This window comes from Hippopotamus amphibius, chromosome 1 (genome assembly GCF_030028045.1).
Source record: "Hippopotamus amphibius kiboko isolate mHipAmp2 chromosome 1, mHipAmp2.hap2, whole genome shotgun sequence".
Taxonomy (NCBI): Eukaryota; Metazoa; Chordata; class Mammalia; order Artiodactyla; family Hippopotamidae; genus Hippopotamus; species Hippopotamus amphibius.
Window position 1 is genome coordinate 225,134,329 of NC_080186.1, and position 19,966 is coordinate 225,154,294.

General features: G+C 38.5%; 1 protein-coding gene across 2 annotated transcripts in view; it reads right to left on the reverse strand.

Moving 5' to 3' along the window:
- RGS7BP (regulator of G protein signaling 7 binding protein) overlaps positions 1-19,966 on the reverse strand; it is a 93,324-nt gene that overhangs the window by 19,902 nt on the left and 53,456 nt on the right. The window contains exon 3 of one of the 2 annotated variants that reach the window (XM_057699866.1): positions 9,852-9,982. In XM_057699866.1, coding sequence (XP_057555849.1) covers positions 9,852-9,982 — 131 coding nt within the window. Of the gene's footprint in view, positions 1-9,851; positions 9,983-19,966 lie in introns of those variants that run through there. The other variant, XM_057699874.1, reaches the window with a different exon arrangement.

Below are 19,966 nucleotides of genomic sequence, written 5' to 3' on the forward strand. Positions count from 1 at the left end.
TGGTTGTCTGTTCAGATTTGTCTTTGAGGATTTCTGTTTGCCTATCATTCTATTTTATAATTAATTAATTTAAAGAGTTTTATTGACATATAATTGATATACAATAAACTGCATATATTTAAAGTGTACAATTTGATATTTTTTCTTATTAGCCATCTGTTTTACATATATTAATGTATATATGTCAGTCCCAATCTCCCAATTCATCCTACCCCAACCCCCTACCTCCCCCCTTTGTGTCCATATGTTTGTTCTCTACATCTGTGTCTCATTTCTGCCTTGCAAACTGGTTGATTTGTACCATTTTTCTAGATTCCACATATATGCGTTAATATATGATATTCGTTTTCTCTTTCTGACTTATTTCACTCTGTATGACAGTCTCTAGGTCCATCCATGTCTCTAAAATGATCCAATGTCATTCCTTTTTATGGCTGAGTAATATTCCATAGTATATATCTTCTTTTTCCATTCATCTGTTGATGGACATTTAGGTTGCTTCTATGACCTGGCTATTGTAAATAGCGCTGCAATGAACACTGGGGTGCATGTGTCTTTTTGGATTATGGTTTTCTCTGGGTATATGCCCAGGAGTGGGATTGCTGAGTGTTGTTTATCATTCTGATGAGTATCCTCCTTCTGGTGATTGGAAAAGGGGCAGGATGTGTGCCTGGACAACGTGCGTCTACAGCCTGTCTTCTGGGTGCGTCTCATCTCCATTGATAAGTTTACCTGGGCACACAGCCTATTTTTTGGGTTCTGTGTTAGCTTTGAGTCTCCTGTTTACAATTCCTACTCCAAAGAGATGTGTGAAACAATTTAGCCTGGGGAAAAACAACGGAGTCATGTGCTCACTTTCTTGTTCTCTTCAGCTGTCCTTATGAAGGATTCAAGTTACATCGCCCTCTGTTCTGCTTTGCTGCCCAGTCCTGACACTCGCAGCAGGTGTCCTCCTGGGGCAAGCAATGATGGTCTTGGTTACTCAGTGTGGGGCAGCCCAGCTTTTCCTGAATGCAATTTCAAGCATTCATTTCCCTGACAACCATTCCAGAAATCCTTCCTGTGATTTGTATTTGTTGATTCCTAGTTTGAAGTATCTCTGGAATTGATTTTATTTTTGTAGTATTTTTCTCCTGCATGAATTTCTTTTGTTTCTTCTTGAGTTTCTTATTGGCTGTGACTTCCTTTCTTCATTTATATCCACCAATCCAATCCCCATTGCTTTCTAGCTTTGAGAAATTCCTCAGTTTCTGGTTTGTTGAAGTCATCCTTCCTTATTTTTCAGGGCCATGGGAGACTGTTTTGTGTCTGCCAACCTCTATTGTTTTTTCCTCTTACAATTAGTAGGGCCAATTTGACAGAGTTATGGCAAATGGATTCTGAGTAAGAGTGATGTAGCCTCTTCCAGATTGGCTTCTAAAAATCCTCCCATAGGAACCCCCATGTTTTCTTTTCTCCCTTGACCATTGGATGGATGTAGGGAATGGAAAGAGTAAAAACCCTACCCCAGCTCTGACATGGGACTGTGACATCGGTGAATAATGAACTCTTGTTGTTCTAATCCACTGAGATTTGGTGTTGTCTCATGCAGCTGTTACCCTACCCTGACAAATATAAGAACTAATATGGATTTATTCTTTTCATTATATCTTTTGCTGTTATTTCAATAGTTTTTTAGTAGGAGGGGAAATATATGTATGAGTTCAATCCAAGAACACTGGACAAGCTTCTTTTCCTCCAATTATACTCCCTCTCTTTTAACAAAAGATGCAGAATGAAAGCAAATTCCTTTGCATATTCAATAATTATTAATTGAAACTTTATCTGCTCTAGGCACTGTGTTAAGTGCTGGAGATACAATGGTGAACACACTCAAGGTGATCAGCTCTAGAGAGGACAACAGACAGCAAATCAGGGGTCTATCCCTCAGTGTAACACGTGCCTGGGGACACATTGTGTGGGCGTGGGCCCTGCTTTGGAGAGCCAGGAAAAGCTTTCTGCAGGAAAGTCCCATCTAAGTTACAAACCAAGGAAAACATGGGGTAGACCAGATGAAAGGGATGGTTGTGGGGTGGGGTAGGGTGGGCAATATGTTTTAGGCAGAGGGAGCAACTGGAAAGAACTTCCAAGTTCAGGTTCCTCGAAATAGTTCAAGATGCAGGGTATGGAGAGCAGATGCGATGGGGTTGCTGGTGAGAGATGAGGCTGGAGAGGCTAGAGGGAACATCCACACGTGTCCTTCTGAGCCATATTAAAAAGTCAGCAGGAGAGTGCCCCACACGCCTTGACGGTGGCCCATCTGAGTTCTGCATCCCCAGCTTCCCCCCGTTGACCAGTTATCCTTAGAAGGAGCTCCTGCTTCTAACGTCAGGTGGGCTCTCTGCCCTGCTTTTAGGAAAGGGGTCAAGCTGCTTCCAGATGGTAACTTCAAGTCATAGTTTTACTTTGCCCAAGAGTGACTATGCATTGAAAATCATTTTTTATTATGAAATGAAAAACTCTGTCCCCTGAAAAATCAATTTCAGGCCTCAGTGAACAAGTGTTCTCTCGGGGAGGGGATGGAAAGGGAGGGGAGAAGGAGAGCCTTTAGAGCACCTTGAAATCTCACTAAGCTGGCTTCCCCACTGTTGAGAATCAGGACATCAAAAAGTTGGCCACTTTCCTCAGGGCCTCGCAAAGCTTTTGGCCTTCAGCTCCTTTGGGATTTCCATGTATTTTTAGCCTGTTTATGGGTAATATAATAGGCATGTTTGAGGAAAAGTTAAGGGAAACCACCCATGAAGCACATGCCGGTTTGGAAGGCGAGTTATTCTTATATTCGTGAGAAATGGTCAGTTGTTTATGAGGAAGAAAACCACATGTGATCGTGGGGCAGCCTCAAGAGTCCCTCAGAGCTCCCTCCACCTCAGAAGTCCTAGGCCCTGGCCCCAGAAGATTGGGCTGGGGTCCTTTATTGAGAATGGGGGCCCCTTTATCACACTCCACTCTGGAGACGTCTTTCCTCCTCCTGATCTCATTTCTCCCATCCTTTCTCTTCTCTGTTCGTATTTTCCTCTCTTCCTTTCCCCTTCTCCCCTCCACTCCTCCTTGCTTGCCTGCCTGCCTGTCTTCAGCATATAGGGACAGTGGGAAGTATTGCCACAGCATCTCCTCGGAGGCCCTGAGTTTGGCCTCTGATGTCCAGCAGAGTCAATTTTATCCATTTGCGTAAATTTCCCTAGGAATCAAAACAAAACGAACTAATCTTCTGTGAGCTAATATTATATCACTGCACCATCATTTCCTTGATGGCAGGGGCACATTTCCTATGTCCTTTGTGCTGCTGACACATCATCTGCTATGATACTACACGCCGGGAAGGCTCTCGGGAGAGTTTTCATACCGATGGTGAACAACTAGATGAACACAGTTTACACGAGATGCGTGGAAATTTATCCATATGGTTACTCTCGCTCTCATGAGCTTTCATAACTGGTGGACGCTTTATAACTCCAAGCACTGTGAAAAGGATTGGGGACATGTAGGCTGTTTGTTAAGTAATCCACGTTTACTCTTGCATTTCCAAAGAGCATGTAATTTAAATAGAAATAAGTTCTATTAATTCAGTTAGCTGTTCACCTATATTAAAAAAACAGTTTCAAAGGCTTTTCTACACTGTGGTAAGAAGATATTCATAGTGCCATAAAACACACAGTGGAAAATAATATGTATAGCATAAACAGAGCTCCACTCTGGCCTATATACTGGGAAATAAACATTTTCTGATACAGAGCTATTTCCCTCTCCCACCCCTGCCCCCCACCCTATGTCCTTCTTTGTTGCTCCTTATGACACGGTAAGTCCTATCACTGACCCCAGAGCAGTGGTAGTCATCTTGGTGGTTCCCTGAGCTGCATGAGGAAGAAGAATCCCAGGGGCACAGAAGAGTAGACAATGGAAACACATTTGAGGGAGGTTGCTATGAGGCTTTCACTGCTCCATTTCCAGCCCCTAAGGTAGAGCAGAACAATGTACAGATGGTATTGACTGTATAGTTAATTAATTTCAACTTTCCCTGAATGGGTATCGTGGCTAAATCATGCTCCCTTTGGATCACACGAATGCTTCATTTTATTTTACTAAATATAATCATTTCCTAGACAGAATTAAACTTCTGTACCCAAAGCAAAATATTTTATAAATCATTAAATGATCTATGGAGTTAACTTCTCCTCCCATCTTAAAAGTAACTCTCTGAACTTACTTTGGTGAGAAATTAAATACACAATGAATTTTAGCCGTTAAACTTGGTATTTTGAAATATGCACACCAATCATTAAGTCAGATGTGTGGATGAAATTCAGCCCATGGTAGTATCTCTCATTTCTCCATTTGATATGTTCTCTTGCCTTTTCCCAAGGCAGCTTGGTGGGAAATTGTCTGGTGTAGTGGAACAATCACCAGCTTTGCAGGGGGATTAATGTGCTCCGTGACCTTGGACAACAAGTTACCTCTTTGAGTCTCAGCTTCTCCATCAGTAAAATGGGGAAAAGCAATACTTGAGGGTGAGATAGGATGACACGTATAAAGCACCTGGCAAGCAGAAAGTACACAATAAGTGGAAGCTGTGATCATTGCTGTGGTCCCGGTCCTCAGCTGACATCTGCTTTGACAAAAGGTGATGAGGATGCTGTCCTGCTCACTGTTTGGTATATGAAGACATGGAGGCAGAGTAACGGATAGTGTTAGATTGCCCTCAGAGTCCAGAAGTTGGTTATATTTGTTCTTCAAATAGTACAAGCTTGTTCTGGTCTGGGGTCCTTTGCATTAAATACCAATGTTTATAACGTTGTGTCCTTCTTGTCCTTCAAATCTCAGATTAAATTCTATCTCCTCAGAGAGCTTTGACCATCCTTTCTAAAGTATCCACTCAGTCATGGTCACTTTCTATTATGTTACCTATTCTAATTATTGACACTGTAATTATTAGCGTTTAGGATTTTTAGAACTTCCCCCCTATTTCTCTGTACGAGACTATGTAATCCACAAGAATAGGGATCTCTTCAGCCCTGATGGTTTCAGTTTCCCAGTACCTTACACAGGTGCTTGATAAATATTTGTTCAAAGAACAAATGCATGTCTCCACTCATAATCTGAATCATAACCTATTTTAAGATTTATTCTGCTTCATTTCTTCTAACCTAATGTTCTATTTTAGTATCAATTGCCTCATTACATTGGAAAATAAGGCTTTACTTGTGGCTTTATTCTATTTCTGTCTTTATATTGCTTCTTTCCTTCATTGGTGTGGGTCATTTTCTTTACATTTCTTAATAGGAGGCTGAATACGCTGGAGTGTTTACTGCTCATATTCTATTCTTTGTCTTGAGTTTATCCTGTATTTTGCTGGATGGATGGCGGTTCATTAGTTTCTTATTACAGCATCTTGAGCCCTCAACTCCTACTAGGTTTTGACATTTCTGTCTTCTTTCCCTTTTTGTGACTACATTTCCTCTGCATTTTTTTCTCTCTTTATCTATCCTGGTGGCACATTGTAGGGAATGAACCCATCTTATCTTAGGGGGAGGGAGGGAGGATGGTATACCTCAAAGGACCTGGGGACAATCTGGCTGTAAGTGACAGCAGAAGGGTGGAGCAGGGTCAGAGAAGGCCCTTGACGGAGCAAGGACAGATGAGACTAAAGATGAAGGAGCAAGTTCACACGTGAAGGGGGGCTGCACTTGAGCGCTCTCTCATCTCTGCTCCTTTCATAATGGGAAAGTAGTCAAAACTGACTGACTGCGGGGGAGAATGGGAGAGAGGAAAGCCATGGTCAAAACAGCAAGATCATCCAGTTCTCTCAGAAACCAGGCTTCACTTTCTGCCAATGGAGTGAACGTAACCCACGGTCGCATTTTATCTGGTGTGAGGAAATAGGCATTAATGGTCAATGTGATACATGGATTCAGTTGTGAGAAAAGATTTCCTACCTAATTTACTGTGAAGAAGTGAGAGCAACTATTTTTCACTAGAAACACAGAAATTAGACTTTGTCAAGTAACGGCCCAGTCTGCAACTTAAAGTGTTAAAATATGAGACTACACAATGCCTAAAATTATTCCCATCTGTCATCTTCTCAACAGTTTTTCAGAACCACACTCTGCATGGTATAATCCAATAGCCTTTATTAAATGTGGATTTTTACCTCATGCTACCAAAATTTAATTTTGTTGGCCATGAAATAAGACAATCATCTTAGTACCATTTGTCTTCATTTTTTTGGCAATAGCATGATCTTCTAAAGTATAAAAGATTTACAAGTAGATTGTACCAATCAAACTTATGAGACAGCAAAAATTCAGAACCACGGTGCATGCAAAAAGCATGAGGGTCCACTGAAGATATTGTTAAGGACGAAGGATACCTATAATTTGCTTAATTGGGAGAGGACAATCTTCGTTATTGAATTCAAGCTCACTGCAGAAGCTTTATATGATTTGAGGCTTATTTTTCCCAGAAACAAGCCATATTCCTCGCCCCTGCAGTAACCTTGTGTGCCCTTTTTCTTCGAAGAGTAAACATATGACTATTCAATACAATAGTAAAACTAAATGTGATATACAATACTTTCTGGACTTATGGTGGCAGTAAGGAAGGTAATTAAAAATAAAAATAAATTAAAAGTACAGATAGCTGCAAAACAATTTGGCTTCAGAATCTAATCACAAGAAATTGACCAGAGAGTCTCATATAGAGGCAAAATAATGACTCAATTACAATTCCGTTTTTTTCCTTGACGGAAGAGAAAGAGTAAAGAAGAGAGAATTGGCCAACCTGTAATAAGAAATTAGGAGGGAGAAAAATTAGCTAGCCTAAAAATTATCAAAATGCCAGTTTTTACCATAGCATTAAAAGAAACATACCAGAAAGAGATTCTAAGCAGAAAGATTTCAAGTGTTACAGTCTAGAATGGGAATCACCATTCCCCTAAGACTCTGAGGACTGTGCTCATCTCTCAGTATCTGTATGTATGTGTGTGGGGGATGGGAGGGGTTGCTTTTAGGATTTGCCATGGACACCAAAATCCGTGGATGCTTAGGTGCCAGTCAGCCCTCTGTATCCATGGCTCCGTATCTGTGGATTCTAACAACCACACATTGTAAGCATAGTATGTGATCTGCGGTTGGTTGAATCTGGGAGGGCCAACTGTATTTGATTTCTTGAAGGCACTTAGTGAGCTCATCTAGACAGGACCCCTCCTAGTCCAAGGCCACATTACGGATACCTTGTGTAGTAATAACAGATATCCAAACAGATATACTTTATCCAAACAGATACTGTTTGGATAAAGAGTATATTATCCAACATCTTAAATCTTGGTAGACAGACTTCTTTCCAGTGATGATTGAGAAGAAAGCATACAACAAAGTTGAGAGTATGTGCTTAGGTGAGTAAGAATAGGCAGGTAAGGGCTTGGCAGTTTCCATTTTTATACATACGATGGAGTGATTTCCTTTTGTTTCAAAGGGTAGCAAAAGTTACCCGTCTTCACTATGTTTCAGAATCACCTGAAGTGCCCCCAGATTCTGATTCAGTGGGTCCTGGACAGGATCCATGAGTCTCCATGTTTATCCAGAATCCTGGATAATTTTGAAGCACATTTTCTAAGGATTTACACTTTAAGTAGTAATGATTTTAGAAGAACAAAAGAGAAATCCAAATGGAGACTTAATCCTACAATGGGGAGAAATCAAAGATGCCATCAGGCATATTCTTTTGAGAGTCATACTTATAGGGCTAGGTCCTAGAGCAGGGAGCAGGGGTTTATTATTTTTAAAGGAAGAGGCAGGGAAGGACAGGGATCAAAGACAGACAGTGAAGACAGGAGGCAGTGCAGACCAGATGAACTTATCGGTTAAGAGTTGCTGTGTTTTTTATTTGGGTGGTCAAGACCAAATATGATAAGGAAGAACCTAAATGAGGGAATCCCTTTTACTTTTAAGCAGAGAGCTAGCAGAGAAGAGTCTTCTTTTCAAAAGTCATTTGTGAAAAGACAGAAAGTAGGAGTGAATGGCAGGGGGCCAGGTGAAAAACCAAGGAGTTAAAGTGAGACAGGGAGTGGAGGTCACGAGGTGTTACAGTCAATCACGAAGGGAGATTTCAGGGGCAACATGGACATGAAATACTGCAAGTCTAGCCAATGCAGACCTAGGGGAAAAAACGACCCATACCCAGTCTATTCAACCATGATTATAAAGGATGCAAATACTACTCTGTGTGTGTATTCATGTGTGAATGCACATGTGTGTGTGTGTGTGCGCGGAGGGTGGCAGTGCATGAGAACAGAGTGGACAAACAAAGACATCAGGCCAATGACAACTGTTTGGGTCATCAGTGTGTCTGAGTATTCGATTTTCTGATCAGGACTCCTGAGCGTCAAGGGGATGATCTCACCAAACATGAAGTAAAGATGGAAACCTGTGACAGTTCAGCCTTTAGAAGGAAAAAGAAGAAAGAAATAATATTCGTACATCAAGAAAATAGTCTTCCTTTGGAGCAGCGTAGCATAATGTTATTTTTAACTCTGCCTTGTGCATATATACGTGTGTATGCAAGGTTTGATTTTTACAGGTACTTTATCATGTCATTTAGTTCCTCTCAAATTGCATGCGCATTTGACTTCATATCTCTTCTTTAACTGCTTCTTCACCTAAAAGGTCCTTCTTTTTTCTTCCTTTTCCAAACCCTATCCTCATAACCTAGCTCAAGTCCCATCCTTTCTAAAAGATGTTCCCTGACTATTATAATGTACTGACCTTTTCTATCTCTGAATTTACCTTGAGACAAAGATTACCTTCTGTGCATTCCTCTATGTCTTGATCTCAAGCACAAAATGTTTGCATTCAGGAGGCTCCCCAAAATATATTGTTCAATGAATTAGCAAGGAAAATATAGATTGAATCCTCCAGTGAGAAACTTTTGGCTTTCTCCCCACCAATCCATTCCATTCCACCCTCTCCCACTGTGTAATAGCCACTGGTTGGGTGGGGTTGACTCCTCTCCTAGCTCCAGGAATGGGCCTTGACTGCCTAAACCAATCTGTATAATTCCATCCCCTTGGCTACCATGATTGGCTCACGTGTAGACACCTGGTTGGACCTGGTCCAGTTAAAGCTCGGGACATCTGCTAGTCTGCAATGGGAGAAATTCTGTCTGTGTGCATATACGATGACTGAGACTGCTGGAATCAGTTTGCAAATGTAGGGGAAGGCAGCTTGAAGGTAAAGTCAATACCCTGGAGAAGTCAGAACATCACTCAGAATGGGAGTCAGAAGTCTGATCAAGCCATGCTGAAAGCACTGCCGCCCTTGGAGGTTTCATTCAGGTAAGCCAATATAGTCTCTACGGTTTAAACTGGGGAATGAGATTTTTCTGTTACTAACATGCCTCCCTACTGTTTGTTGAGTTCCCCTTATTTTTAAATCTTTGGGACACAATTTGTGATTTGTCTTGCAACCTACCACATTCAGGGAAGCAGCAGCAATCTTGGATAGTGTTTACTACCCTAGTAAGATCATTATATATTTTTACTGCCTGTGCTGATGCTAGCCAAAGTCACGTGCATAAGAGGTAAAATAGTAAATTTGAGAGCTGTTTCTACCACAATTTCTGTTCACGATGGTCAGTGTTCTTATGCACCTTGATAGTACTTATATAGATGTCTTTTATTCATGTATATCAAATATTTCCTGAACATTTATATCCATTCCAGCTGTGTATAGATAGACAAATGGTACATACAGGACTTTGCAAAAGATGAGGTTTTGTTTAACATTTCTCAGTGTTTATGGCAATATATTAAATGTAGTTACCTTTTCGATGAAATTGAAGAGACCCCAGCAGGCATATGGATTTTAGCATCTCTGTTGTGTACATTTCTAAGCAGCATTGCAGCTGAATGTAGAGCCGACAGATTTCTGGATGGATCTCACCATCTTCTGGGCTGCAACAGAATGAAAGAGAAAAGCTGTGAACATTCTCAAGATTTCACTCATCAGCCATTTGTCTCAGCTCTGAGAGGGGGAAAATGTTCACTAAAGATTTCTAAAGGCTTGGGTCTAAAATATAGGACTTCTTGCTTTCAAACCAGTAACCAATGTCACAGTTCTTACATAAGTGTTTTTCTGACTAACAGCTCTTAATATTTTCCCCTTCAGCAGCAGGTTTCTGCTAGGAGCTTAAAATCATAAATGTTTTAAGTAATTGAAAATATCAGACATTTTCAATTTAACTGAACAAATTTCCAAAATATATTTAAACCATAAGACTATCCTAGCTTGCAAGAAGAGATTAAAAACTCTTATTTTTAGAGAAACCAACGAAGAGCTATTCAATTACCAGTTAGAAGATAGCTCTTTAATATTAAGGCCCTAGCATAATAGGGTTAGAGAGCCAAGATACAAAATATTTTTATCAAAGTCTTTTGTCTCAGTCTAAAAGACATCCCTTTATTGTTTGCTACAGTTAATTTATGAAAGGCTAAATATTTTTAGGGAAAAAATGAAAAATTTAAGAAAAAAGAAAAGTAATAAAATTCTAATAATTTTGCTTAACAATCTAAGCCCAAATACATACTGAATTTATGCTCTAAAATTTATTGTAAAGTACTTGAGCCTTTCTCTATTAACTATGGTAAAGCATACAAATGTGAATATGATAAAACATGGAGTGATCACTTTTTAAGAGGAGAGAAATTAGTTCTTGATAGAACACTTTATATTATATGAAACTAAAATAGTGTGTATTGAATAAAGCAAACTAAAGAATTTAGAGATAGATTAGAAGTGGAAGAAGCCTAAAAGCAAACTCCTAATGTGTTATCTTTACTTCTATCTCCATTCATTTAAAATGCAATGAAATCTGACTAACAACACAGCATTTGGATTTGATTCCTTTGTAGAGTGGTCAGTGGCAAAATGTCAGGGGCTATTACCGGGAAAAAAAAATGGTGGCTTCATTTTTATTTAAGTTATGGAATCACACTGAAAAGAATTTGTATTTACACAGCACTTTACAATGATAATAAGTGTTCATTTTCAATACTTATTTAGTAGATGAGCCAGCATTTAACTATACAGCTTATATAACACAGGAAAATGCAGAATTCTTTGCCTGAGCATGAACGATGCCTGCGAAATTATTCTATGTGTTTCCTGTCTCAGAACAAAGGACCTCAAAAGAGCTTACATGCAAAATTTGGCTTTATCTGAAAAATAAAAGCCTACATTACTTTCTCATTTGTGTCTCATGGGTCCAGCCCTAGGCCAATATTGGAAGCAAGTGTATCTTTGGCGAAAGTCCCAGATTTTCTTGCAGAGCTTCTTCCCACAGGTGCTTTCCACCCTCAAGCTGTACTCCTGCTCCCTGGAGTTCTCCCCCATCCTTCCGCCACATACATGCTACGCCTCCTTATTTCACACCATCTTCAGCCTTTCAAAATGTCTCTGCCTGTGTCCCCTCCCCTCATGGCCCTGCTAGACTCTGAAGGAATAATTGGCATCAATGGTTCATATAATAAAAAGTGATCCTGGTATATTACCTGCTAATACATTGATTTTGATAGAAAAATCTGAAGATAATGTCTTATCCCAAAGACAAGCTAGAGGGAAAATATTTTAAGGCAGGCAGGTCGTTTCCGTGCTGCTTCATCATCCCAATTGTAGCTGCTAATTTTCACCTACGCATAACATTGGCCCTGGTGGCTTGCATGCAGATTAAAAAAAAAAACCCTGTAATGAGTTTGTGGTATGTATGGTACATTTGATGAATGGGACAATTAGCTGGTACAGTATCATTCCAAGCCAGGCAGTATTCTTATTTTCAGAAGTACAAAATATGTTTTGTGGCTTAGTTCCAAAAATATGTAAACTTCATATATAGGTGACATTTTATGTAATTTAAACAAATGATTATTGTATTAACATATCTTGAGAGCCAGTATATTATTTTACAGCTGGATGGTGAAAGACAGAGCAATGTATTAAGTGCTTCTGAAAAAAGGCAAGCCAGAGATTAAAATGCCCAACATATCATTTCCTTGGGTGCCAGCTTCTTACAGCCTCTGTAACCAACAGAGATTCTCTAAACTGTGGCGCCATTTTGCCCTTCCTAAATGTTACGGGAAGAAACTGAATGCATGCAGCCAAATCAGCCTAACAAAAATTGATGCTAAAGTTGTATTATAAATTTTCTGGTTAAAAAATTCTTACATGTGCTCGTACATTATCCTTTAATATCTTGGAAAATTGAAGTATAGAGAAAGAAACTAGTCAAAAAGCAGTGGACAAGTTATCTTTTATGTTAGTGTTTCCCAGTGCCTTGACCAGGCTGCCTTAGCCTCAGGTCTTGTACAATTTATTCCCCCCGCCCCTTAGAGCTCTAAGCTGTATTACTGCTACTGATTACTAAAAGTTCATTAAAAGAAATGTTGTCAAATGGGTTGTAATACATCTAAGAACATCATCAGTGGACTGAAATACATTTTTGAGAAGCATTAAGAGCATGTAGGTTATTTTGTAACAAGTAAGCAAGAGTTAGAGCCTGGAGAATGGAGGAAACATCAAGAAAACAGCAACGTAAAAGCTTGAAACTTCTGAGGGACAAATTAAAAGGCCTAGGGAAGATTTTACATTAAAACAAAATTAGGCCTACAAACTTCCTCCAGGAACTGAAGTTACTTAACTTAGAGGTAAAGTAAGTTAAGTAACTTTACCACAAGTGACTGTTGCTTCGTTTAAAATGATTTACTCTTATTAACCAAGTTTAAGTCTATGAGAGTCACCCAGAGGTGATGCTCATTTAATTCAGGGAAAGAAATTTTATAAGTTAGTGACTTAGGTGTGATTATTTATTTTTCTGTTGCACATAAGTCAAGAGCTAACCTGATCGTTTTGATTAATTTGAAAGCATAAGTATTAATAGAAAACACCCTAAAAAGTAATTTCGACAATATTTCAGTGATTTAGAGCCCAAGTTGAATTCAAAAACTTTCAAAATAACTGCCAAATTATGAATCCTTCAATCAACTCTTTAAGGCTGAGAATCAGGATTTAATGTCTTAATATTAGAACTTAAGAGACCTGGACTGGTATAGTAATAGGGGGACATGAACACTTAGGACATTGCCTAAGTCACCCCTTGATAATGGAAATGCTCTCTATTGTGAGTATTCTTATTTTGTAAATTCAAAAGTAATATGATGAACACCCACCAGAATGACTAAAATTAAAAAGAGTGACAATGCCAAATGTCGATGAGTATGTGGAACAACATCTCATACATTGTTGGTAGGAGTTAAAATGGTACAACTCCTTTGAAAAAAGTTTTGGAAGTTTCTTATGAAACTAAACATGTACCTCCTTATGACCCGGCAATTCCACTTTTAGGTATTTAGCCAAGAGTAATGAAAATCTATTCACAAAAAAAGATCTTTTTAAGAGTGTTCATAGTAGTTTTATTTAGAATAACTAAAAACTAGAACTAGCCTGGGTGTCTGGAAAGCAGATAAAGAAACTAGAATATCATACATCAACTATACTTCAATCAAAAAAAAGAAAAAAGAGTATTCCTACAATAGAACAATACTCGATAATTAAAAGCACCATGGATGAATCTCAAACACATCATCTTGAGCGAGAAAATCCTTATACAAAAGAGTAAATACTGTATGACTCCATTTATATGAAGTTCTAGAATAGATAAAACTAATCCACAGTGATAAATATTAGAACAGTGGTGGGGAGAGTATTGACTGGGAAGGGGTATGAGAGAGGGAACTTTCTAGAGTGAGGGTAATATTCCATATCTAGGTAAAAGTTTTAGTTACATGGGTGTATACATTTGGCAAAACTTATTAAATGGTACATTTGAGATCTGTCCATTTGATTATATGCAAATTTCATTTTTTACAAAAGAACCATAGGCAATGATACTTCATAAAGGAAAGTAGAGATGAGTTCAAAGTTTGTCCCAAAACTTTTGCAACATGTACCTGGAAAGTACTACTTAAGTGTAAAAAAAGAAAGATAAAATTGTAGTCAGATTTTCAGTATATTAAAGAACATTTATTCCTTAATTCTGTATTAAGATATTTTAAAGCATGTTTCACGTAGAAGTTGTTAAGATGACTTTAAGTTATAAGCACTTTTCTTTTATGCATTATATTTCTTCTCCTTTATCCTTTTCAACCCTTTCAATGGAGGCATAATAAATCAAGGAATTAAAAAAAAACAGAGAGAACCATAGGCAAATATTGAACTCCACTTAATGGTAAGCATTCTGAACGGTTTAGGTGTAAAGTTTCCTGATGTCTGCAACTTCAGAAAAATAATACAGATTGTGGAGGGACAGAGGGATGAACATACAGATAGATGTGGGGTAAAGCAAGTATAACTTAACTGTAGAATCTAGGTGATGGGTATTTACTTGATGTCCAAGGATTTATAGTTCCCCAAATAGTTACGTGGCATAAATTGAACAAAACAACTGGGAAGCTTTACGACTAGTGAGGTCAAGTTCAGGAGTTAGCACACTGGGGATTTTGGTTATGAAATGCCTTGGCTCTGCTTCTGTCTGCTCTTTCGCCAAGGTTGCCAGATTTGGTGTTTTGTGCAGCTGTTAATAGCTTCTTAAAAACCAGCAAAATGTTTGTTATTTTGAAAGTCTGTCCCTAATGCAATGGTTTATAAATTTAGATGAAGGCAGAAAGACATAATAAAAGGAAAATGGATTCTGGAGTCAGAAAACTTAGCTCTAAATATAGACTTTGCTGTTTAGAATTGTGATTGTAAGAAAACCACTTTAAGTTCTCTAAGACTCAGTTTCCTCAGCTGTGAAACAGACATAACAACTATTAATGATTGAAGTATCTCAAGGTTGGTGCAAGGATCAAATGAGATCATGTATGGGAAAACAAGTAAAAACTGTTAGAAGTTGGCTGCAATCCATCTAAATACATCAGTTGTATTTACTTAGCCTTATGCTTGTGCACAGTCTTTAGTATTAAAACTTCTCTGCCATTTTATAACATTCCTTATTTGTTTACAGCTACCAAATATGGAACTGAAGGAGACTTTGGTTAAATAAACATGACATTAGGCTGAGAAAGAAAGGTGTGACCCCATTGACAACCACTCAGCATTTTACAGACTTTAGTGATGACAGATAAACACTTGGGGTTTGTCAGCTAGAAGAGATGGAAACCAGAACTCCTGTTGCAGCAAATATATCCAAGTTCTTCTTCTCAAAATCACCTCTGTTGTTGGCTATTAAGCCAAATGGCAAGGAAAGACTCAGGAAACTAATGGGATGAGGGAAAGGGATGATATTCTTTGCTTTATTTTTCAGAGCAAACAGGGAGGGAAGGGATTAACAGACCCTAGGATAATGATCTCCAGAATATCTCTTCAAATACCCCTAGTGGTTTCCTCTCAGATAGATTCCGCTTATACAAGGAGATATCCTAATCCTGTGCAAAACTCAGTGATGGCGTCAGAGCCCAACCTTCATACGGTTTCATGAAGGAGACTTCTCAAGGCGGCTCCGTGAATTTACATAATGAATAGCCAGAGAGCAGAGAGGGCACGTGTGTGTGTGTGTGTGTGTGTGAGAGACCCAGTTATTAGTTTAGCTTTCAAATTCTTAAACATAATTACAGAGTCTATGCAAGTTCATAAACACAGAACAGAAGGCAGGTACCTACTCAATGACTATACTCTTTCATACCAAAATAACTCCTGCAATAGAAAGAGGAGTCCAGTTAACCAGAAGAACAGAAACAAGACATTTTTCAAGGTGTCTTTATACATAATAGTTGACTCTCCCTATTGTCTCCATTTTTCTCATAATCTTCCTGTAGTGAATTTTCATGAAACTTGTGTTTTGGGTGGCCACCTCTTGCATTGTCTTCATAGAGAGTCAGAGCAAGTTTGGTTCTCCCAGGAGGCTTTGAAGAAGTAATTGCAGTAATTCCCTCACTTTACAGCATGTCAGTTTCATGGGAACATAGGGCTCACTGACTTCCTCACCACTGAACACGAGTCTGGATCAATCTCTGCCCTGGAGCTATTCAGGTTCAGTCAGAAATGAACTTGACTTTTAACAGCAAAGTAAAACCTGTAGTGCCACGGAATTATCTTTTGGTAGCTACTTTGAGTACCTTATGCAAAGCAATGGGCCTCAGAGGGGCAGTGCTTTTTATGATTTAGGTCTGTATTCTGGTCTTCATTTCCCTGTTGTTTTTGGTTTGCCCTCTGGCAGGACCTTCGACATTTCTCCATGACCCAGTTGAGAGGTTGATAAATAATGGGTAGCATTACCAAACACCTTGCTCATTTTTTTCCATTTAAAGAGTAAAAGTTGTATTTAAACATATTTAAACACTTAAAAAAGATCAATAGCCATCAGTTTCCTGACATTACAATGAAATAAGACTAAAAATATTACTACTGAATTGTAAATCATCTCTTATTTATCTTAAATGTTACTGTTTAAGGCATTACTGAGGCGAGCTGGGACTATGCGGTGACCTTTGTGGTGATGGTGAAGGGCCTTTCTGGGCACGTCCCAGGGCATCCGAGGTTGAAGGAGTTAATGGACTGAACGTCATAACTTTTTCTTGGTGTTTGAAACTCATGCTTATCGATCAGAAGAAAGCTAACATGTATAAGGCACTACTCCTTCCATTTCCAAAGTAAAATATCTTATTCTGTCTTGGCCTTGTCTCCCACCCTTCTGTCCTTTTTGGCTTGAGAGACTTTGGGCCTTTCCATTTTTCCCTCTGATTCTCTCAACGTTTTTTCTTTATGGTCTCTGGTTGGGAGTTTTGTGGGGTCTGCAAACAGCTCTTTAGGCCTTGGCTTACCAGGTCTTGTGGTTCTTACAGCTAGCAGATAGAAGGCTGTGGCTGGTGGAGTCTGAGTCTTAGATTCTTGGATCTTTGCTAAGATGAGAATCACACCATGGGATACATGGCTACGAGTAGCCTATCCCACTGACTACAGGTAGGATCAGTTTATTTAAAAAAATACACACACACATACATACATATTTACATTTATATTTAAATTAAAGAAGCATATATATATTTCCACATTTTAATTGGAAAATATTTTTTGCATCAAAAATCAAGTTTCAACCTCTAATGCCTATGCTTTTCACCTGATAACAATGATCTTCAAAGATCAGTTGTTATTCAGTGATCAAGTGTTACAGTGGAGAGAATCTGGCTCATGAATTTTCATTACATTCAAAGTCTGGGTCATTAATTGCAGCAAGTGGTTAATTTCCTGCTTTTATTCACTGGAATTTTAGGGTTCGACATATTAAACTGTTGGTTTATCTAAATGGCATTTAGTCCCTCATCCTTAATTCTGTGATTAAGCTAGGTGATGCTGTATTTCTCTTTAGTTAAAGCTATAGGCTTCATCAGTATTGCCAAAACAACGACACAACTTTAAAACGACCTGAGATAACTGGGCTGACCACTTTTAACTCATTCAATGAATCCAAAAGAGAGTTTTGGATGAAAAATAAAATTTCCTCATCTCATTAAACCAGACAGTATAAAATGTTGATCAACGCTCTAATAGCTAATGATGACAATTCAGTATTGCTACATATACGTATATGGATAGAGTGTCAAATCCATTGGGGTTGTGGCTTCCTCTTGTATGTGAGAGACTGTTTTTCTAGAGTGATGGCCTGAGGGGTGACAAATGGTCACAAGAGTCCAAAATACAGCCCACACAGGCCTGAAATTCTTTTTTTTCTTTTTTTCTTCTTTTTTTTTTTAGCCTCACAAAAAGATTAAACCAGGAAGATTCTTTGGGGGAAGATTTAGGAAAAGCGTAGAAATATGGCATCTGTTTATTGCATAAATAACAATGGCAAATACAGACAGCTCCTCCTATGTGCTAGAGCCTCAGTGCTGCCCGTTTAGCTCTCTGGCTCATTTTCAGTTTACAACGTGAAGGATTTTGAGAAGAGTTAGAACTTTTTTAGCATTTTGCAGTTTACTTTTCCAACTTCAGACTCCTACCCAATGCTAGAGGTTCTTTAAATATTATACAATAATGGGATTCTGTCGTGTTATTCTGTCTTTCAATTGGCATGCAATGATAATTTGTATTTTTTGCGTAACTCTCAAAAGATGACACTTCACGCCAATATGGAAATGTGCATTTCTAAGACAGATGTAACAGCTATTTTCTACAAAAAGGCAAAAGCTTTATGCAAACAGAAGAGACCAGTATCTATATACGTGGAAAATATCATTCTACTCTGAGTTTTTTTTTACTGGACTATAAATTCCTTGAGGCCAGAAAGTTTATCTTATTTATCTCCATAACCTCCAACGCTTAACAGATTTTCTTGTACATAGTACGTTCTCAATTAAACAGTTCCCCAAGCAGCTGTAAAAAGTAGCACCTAGAGGACATGAAGAAGCTGAAGGCTGGATTTACAGTGCTGGTTTGGCTATTAGCAGCTCTTTTTCATAATTAGAGATCGGTTTCTTAAGAATTTCCTTTCTTGCAGCCTTCTTCTTTTCTTTAAGCTGTTTTATAAAAGTAATACATATTAACAGACATTTTATGTAGATAAGTAGAAAAATGAAAAGATGACTTCTCCTAATACCAGAGGTATCCATTATTAACGTTTTGGTGTATTTCCTTCCAGATTAATATCCCCAAGAGCAGGAAGTTTTATCCATTACTTCTGTTTCCTTAGCACCTAGCAGAGTACCTGGCTCACTGAAGGCTCTCAACAGGGGCAAGGCTAGTAACTTCAGAGTGGTCAGTGAAGGAAAACAAGGTACTTTGACTACAGGAGGAAGAGAGTCCACTTTACTACAGTAGCTTACATTTTCCCAAAGAAGGAAAAAAAATCTTAAACATTCCAGCCTCCCTATAAAGCATAAGTGGTCCTGCATCAAACAGTTCTGGGTTTAGATCCTTATCTCATTACTTATAACTGTGTGATCTTGGACAACTTTCTGAACCTCTCAGTGCCTCAGAAACTGAATTAGGATAGGAATACCTAATTCACCGCATTATTGAAAAGATTTAAGTGAAATAATATATGGGAATTATATGGTTATAGCAAATACAAATGAATGGGGAGAGTATTCCAGAGATGCAATTCTGCACATAACGTCTAGACATCTTTACAACTTTGTTATAGGCTTTTTTTCCTACTTAATTATTAATTCAAATAATATTTATTAATTTCCTGCTATTAACAAAGGGTGAATCTGGAAAAAAAGGAAAGCGTTACTTTTTCTGGAGTCCTTTTTTTAGGAGTGCATGGAAACTCCCGTTATTATCCAATAGTGTTTTTATTTGATGATAACGTATTGTAAAGTCTCCTCTAAGACACATTAATTTTTGTGAACCGTGACAGAAAACTTGCAGTCTTTTATTTCTTCCTTGATGGGGTATCATTTTACTGCCACTGAGTTTTCAACGTAATGGCTCTGTTGCGGAGATCTACATATAACTTTTTTTTCTTTCTTAATGATGAAGTATAATGTGCCATTAGGTGAAACAGAATGAAAGGACTCTGCACCCCTGCCAATAGTTAGCTCAAGAACAGAAATAGCTCGTCCAAGGAGACAGACATATGGGCTGGAGGAGAGAGTGATTAATAAATCGTTAGGTCAGTCTCTCCAATAGAGGCATTACTTTTGATTTTCAAAATAGTATGTTATGTAAGATCATTAGCCTTTAGCTAGGAAACAAACAAACAAACAGGGTCGTGGGCTTCGCTGTCAAAGGACTTGAGGGTAGGAACTCGCTTTATTATTTCTTGGCATTGTATTCAGCATTAGCAAAGTGCAATAAAACGGAATATTTACTGGGCGTTTACTAGGTGTCAAGCACTTACATCTCATTTAATTCTCCCAATAAGTCTATGAAGCAGTTAGTATCCT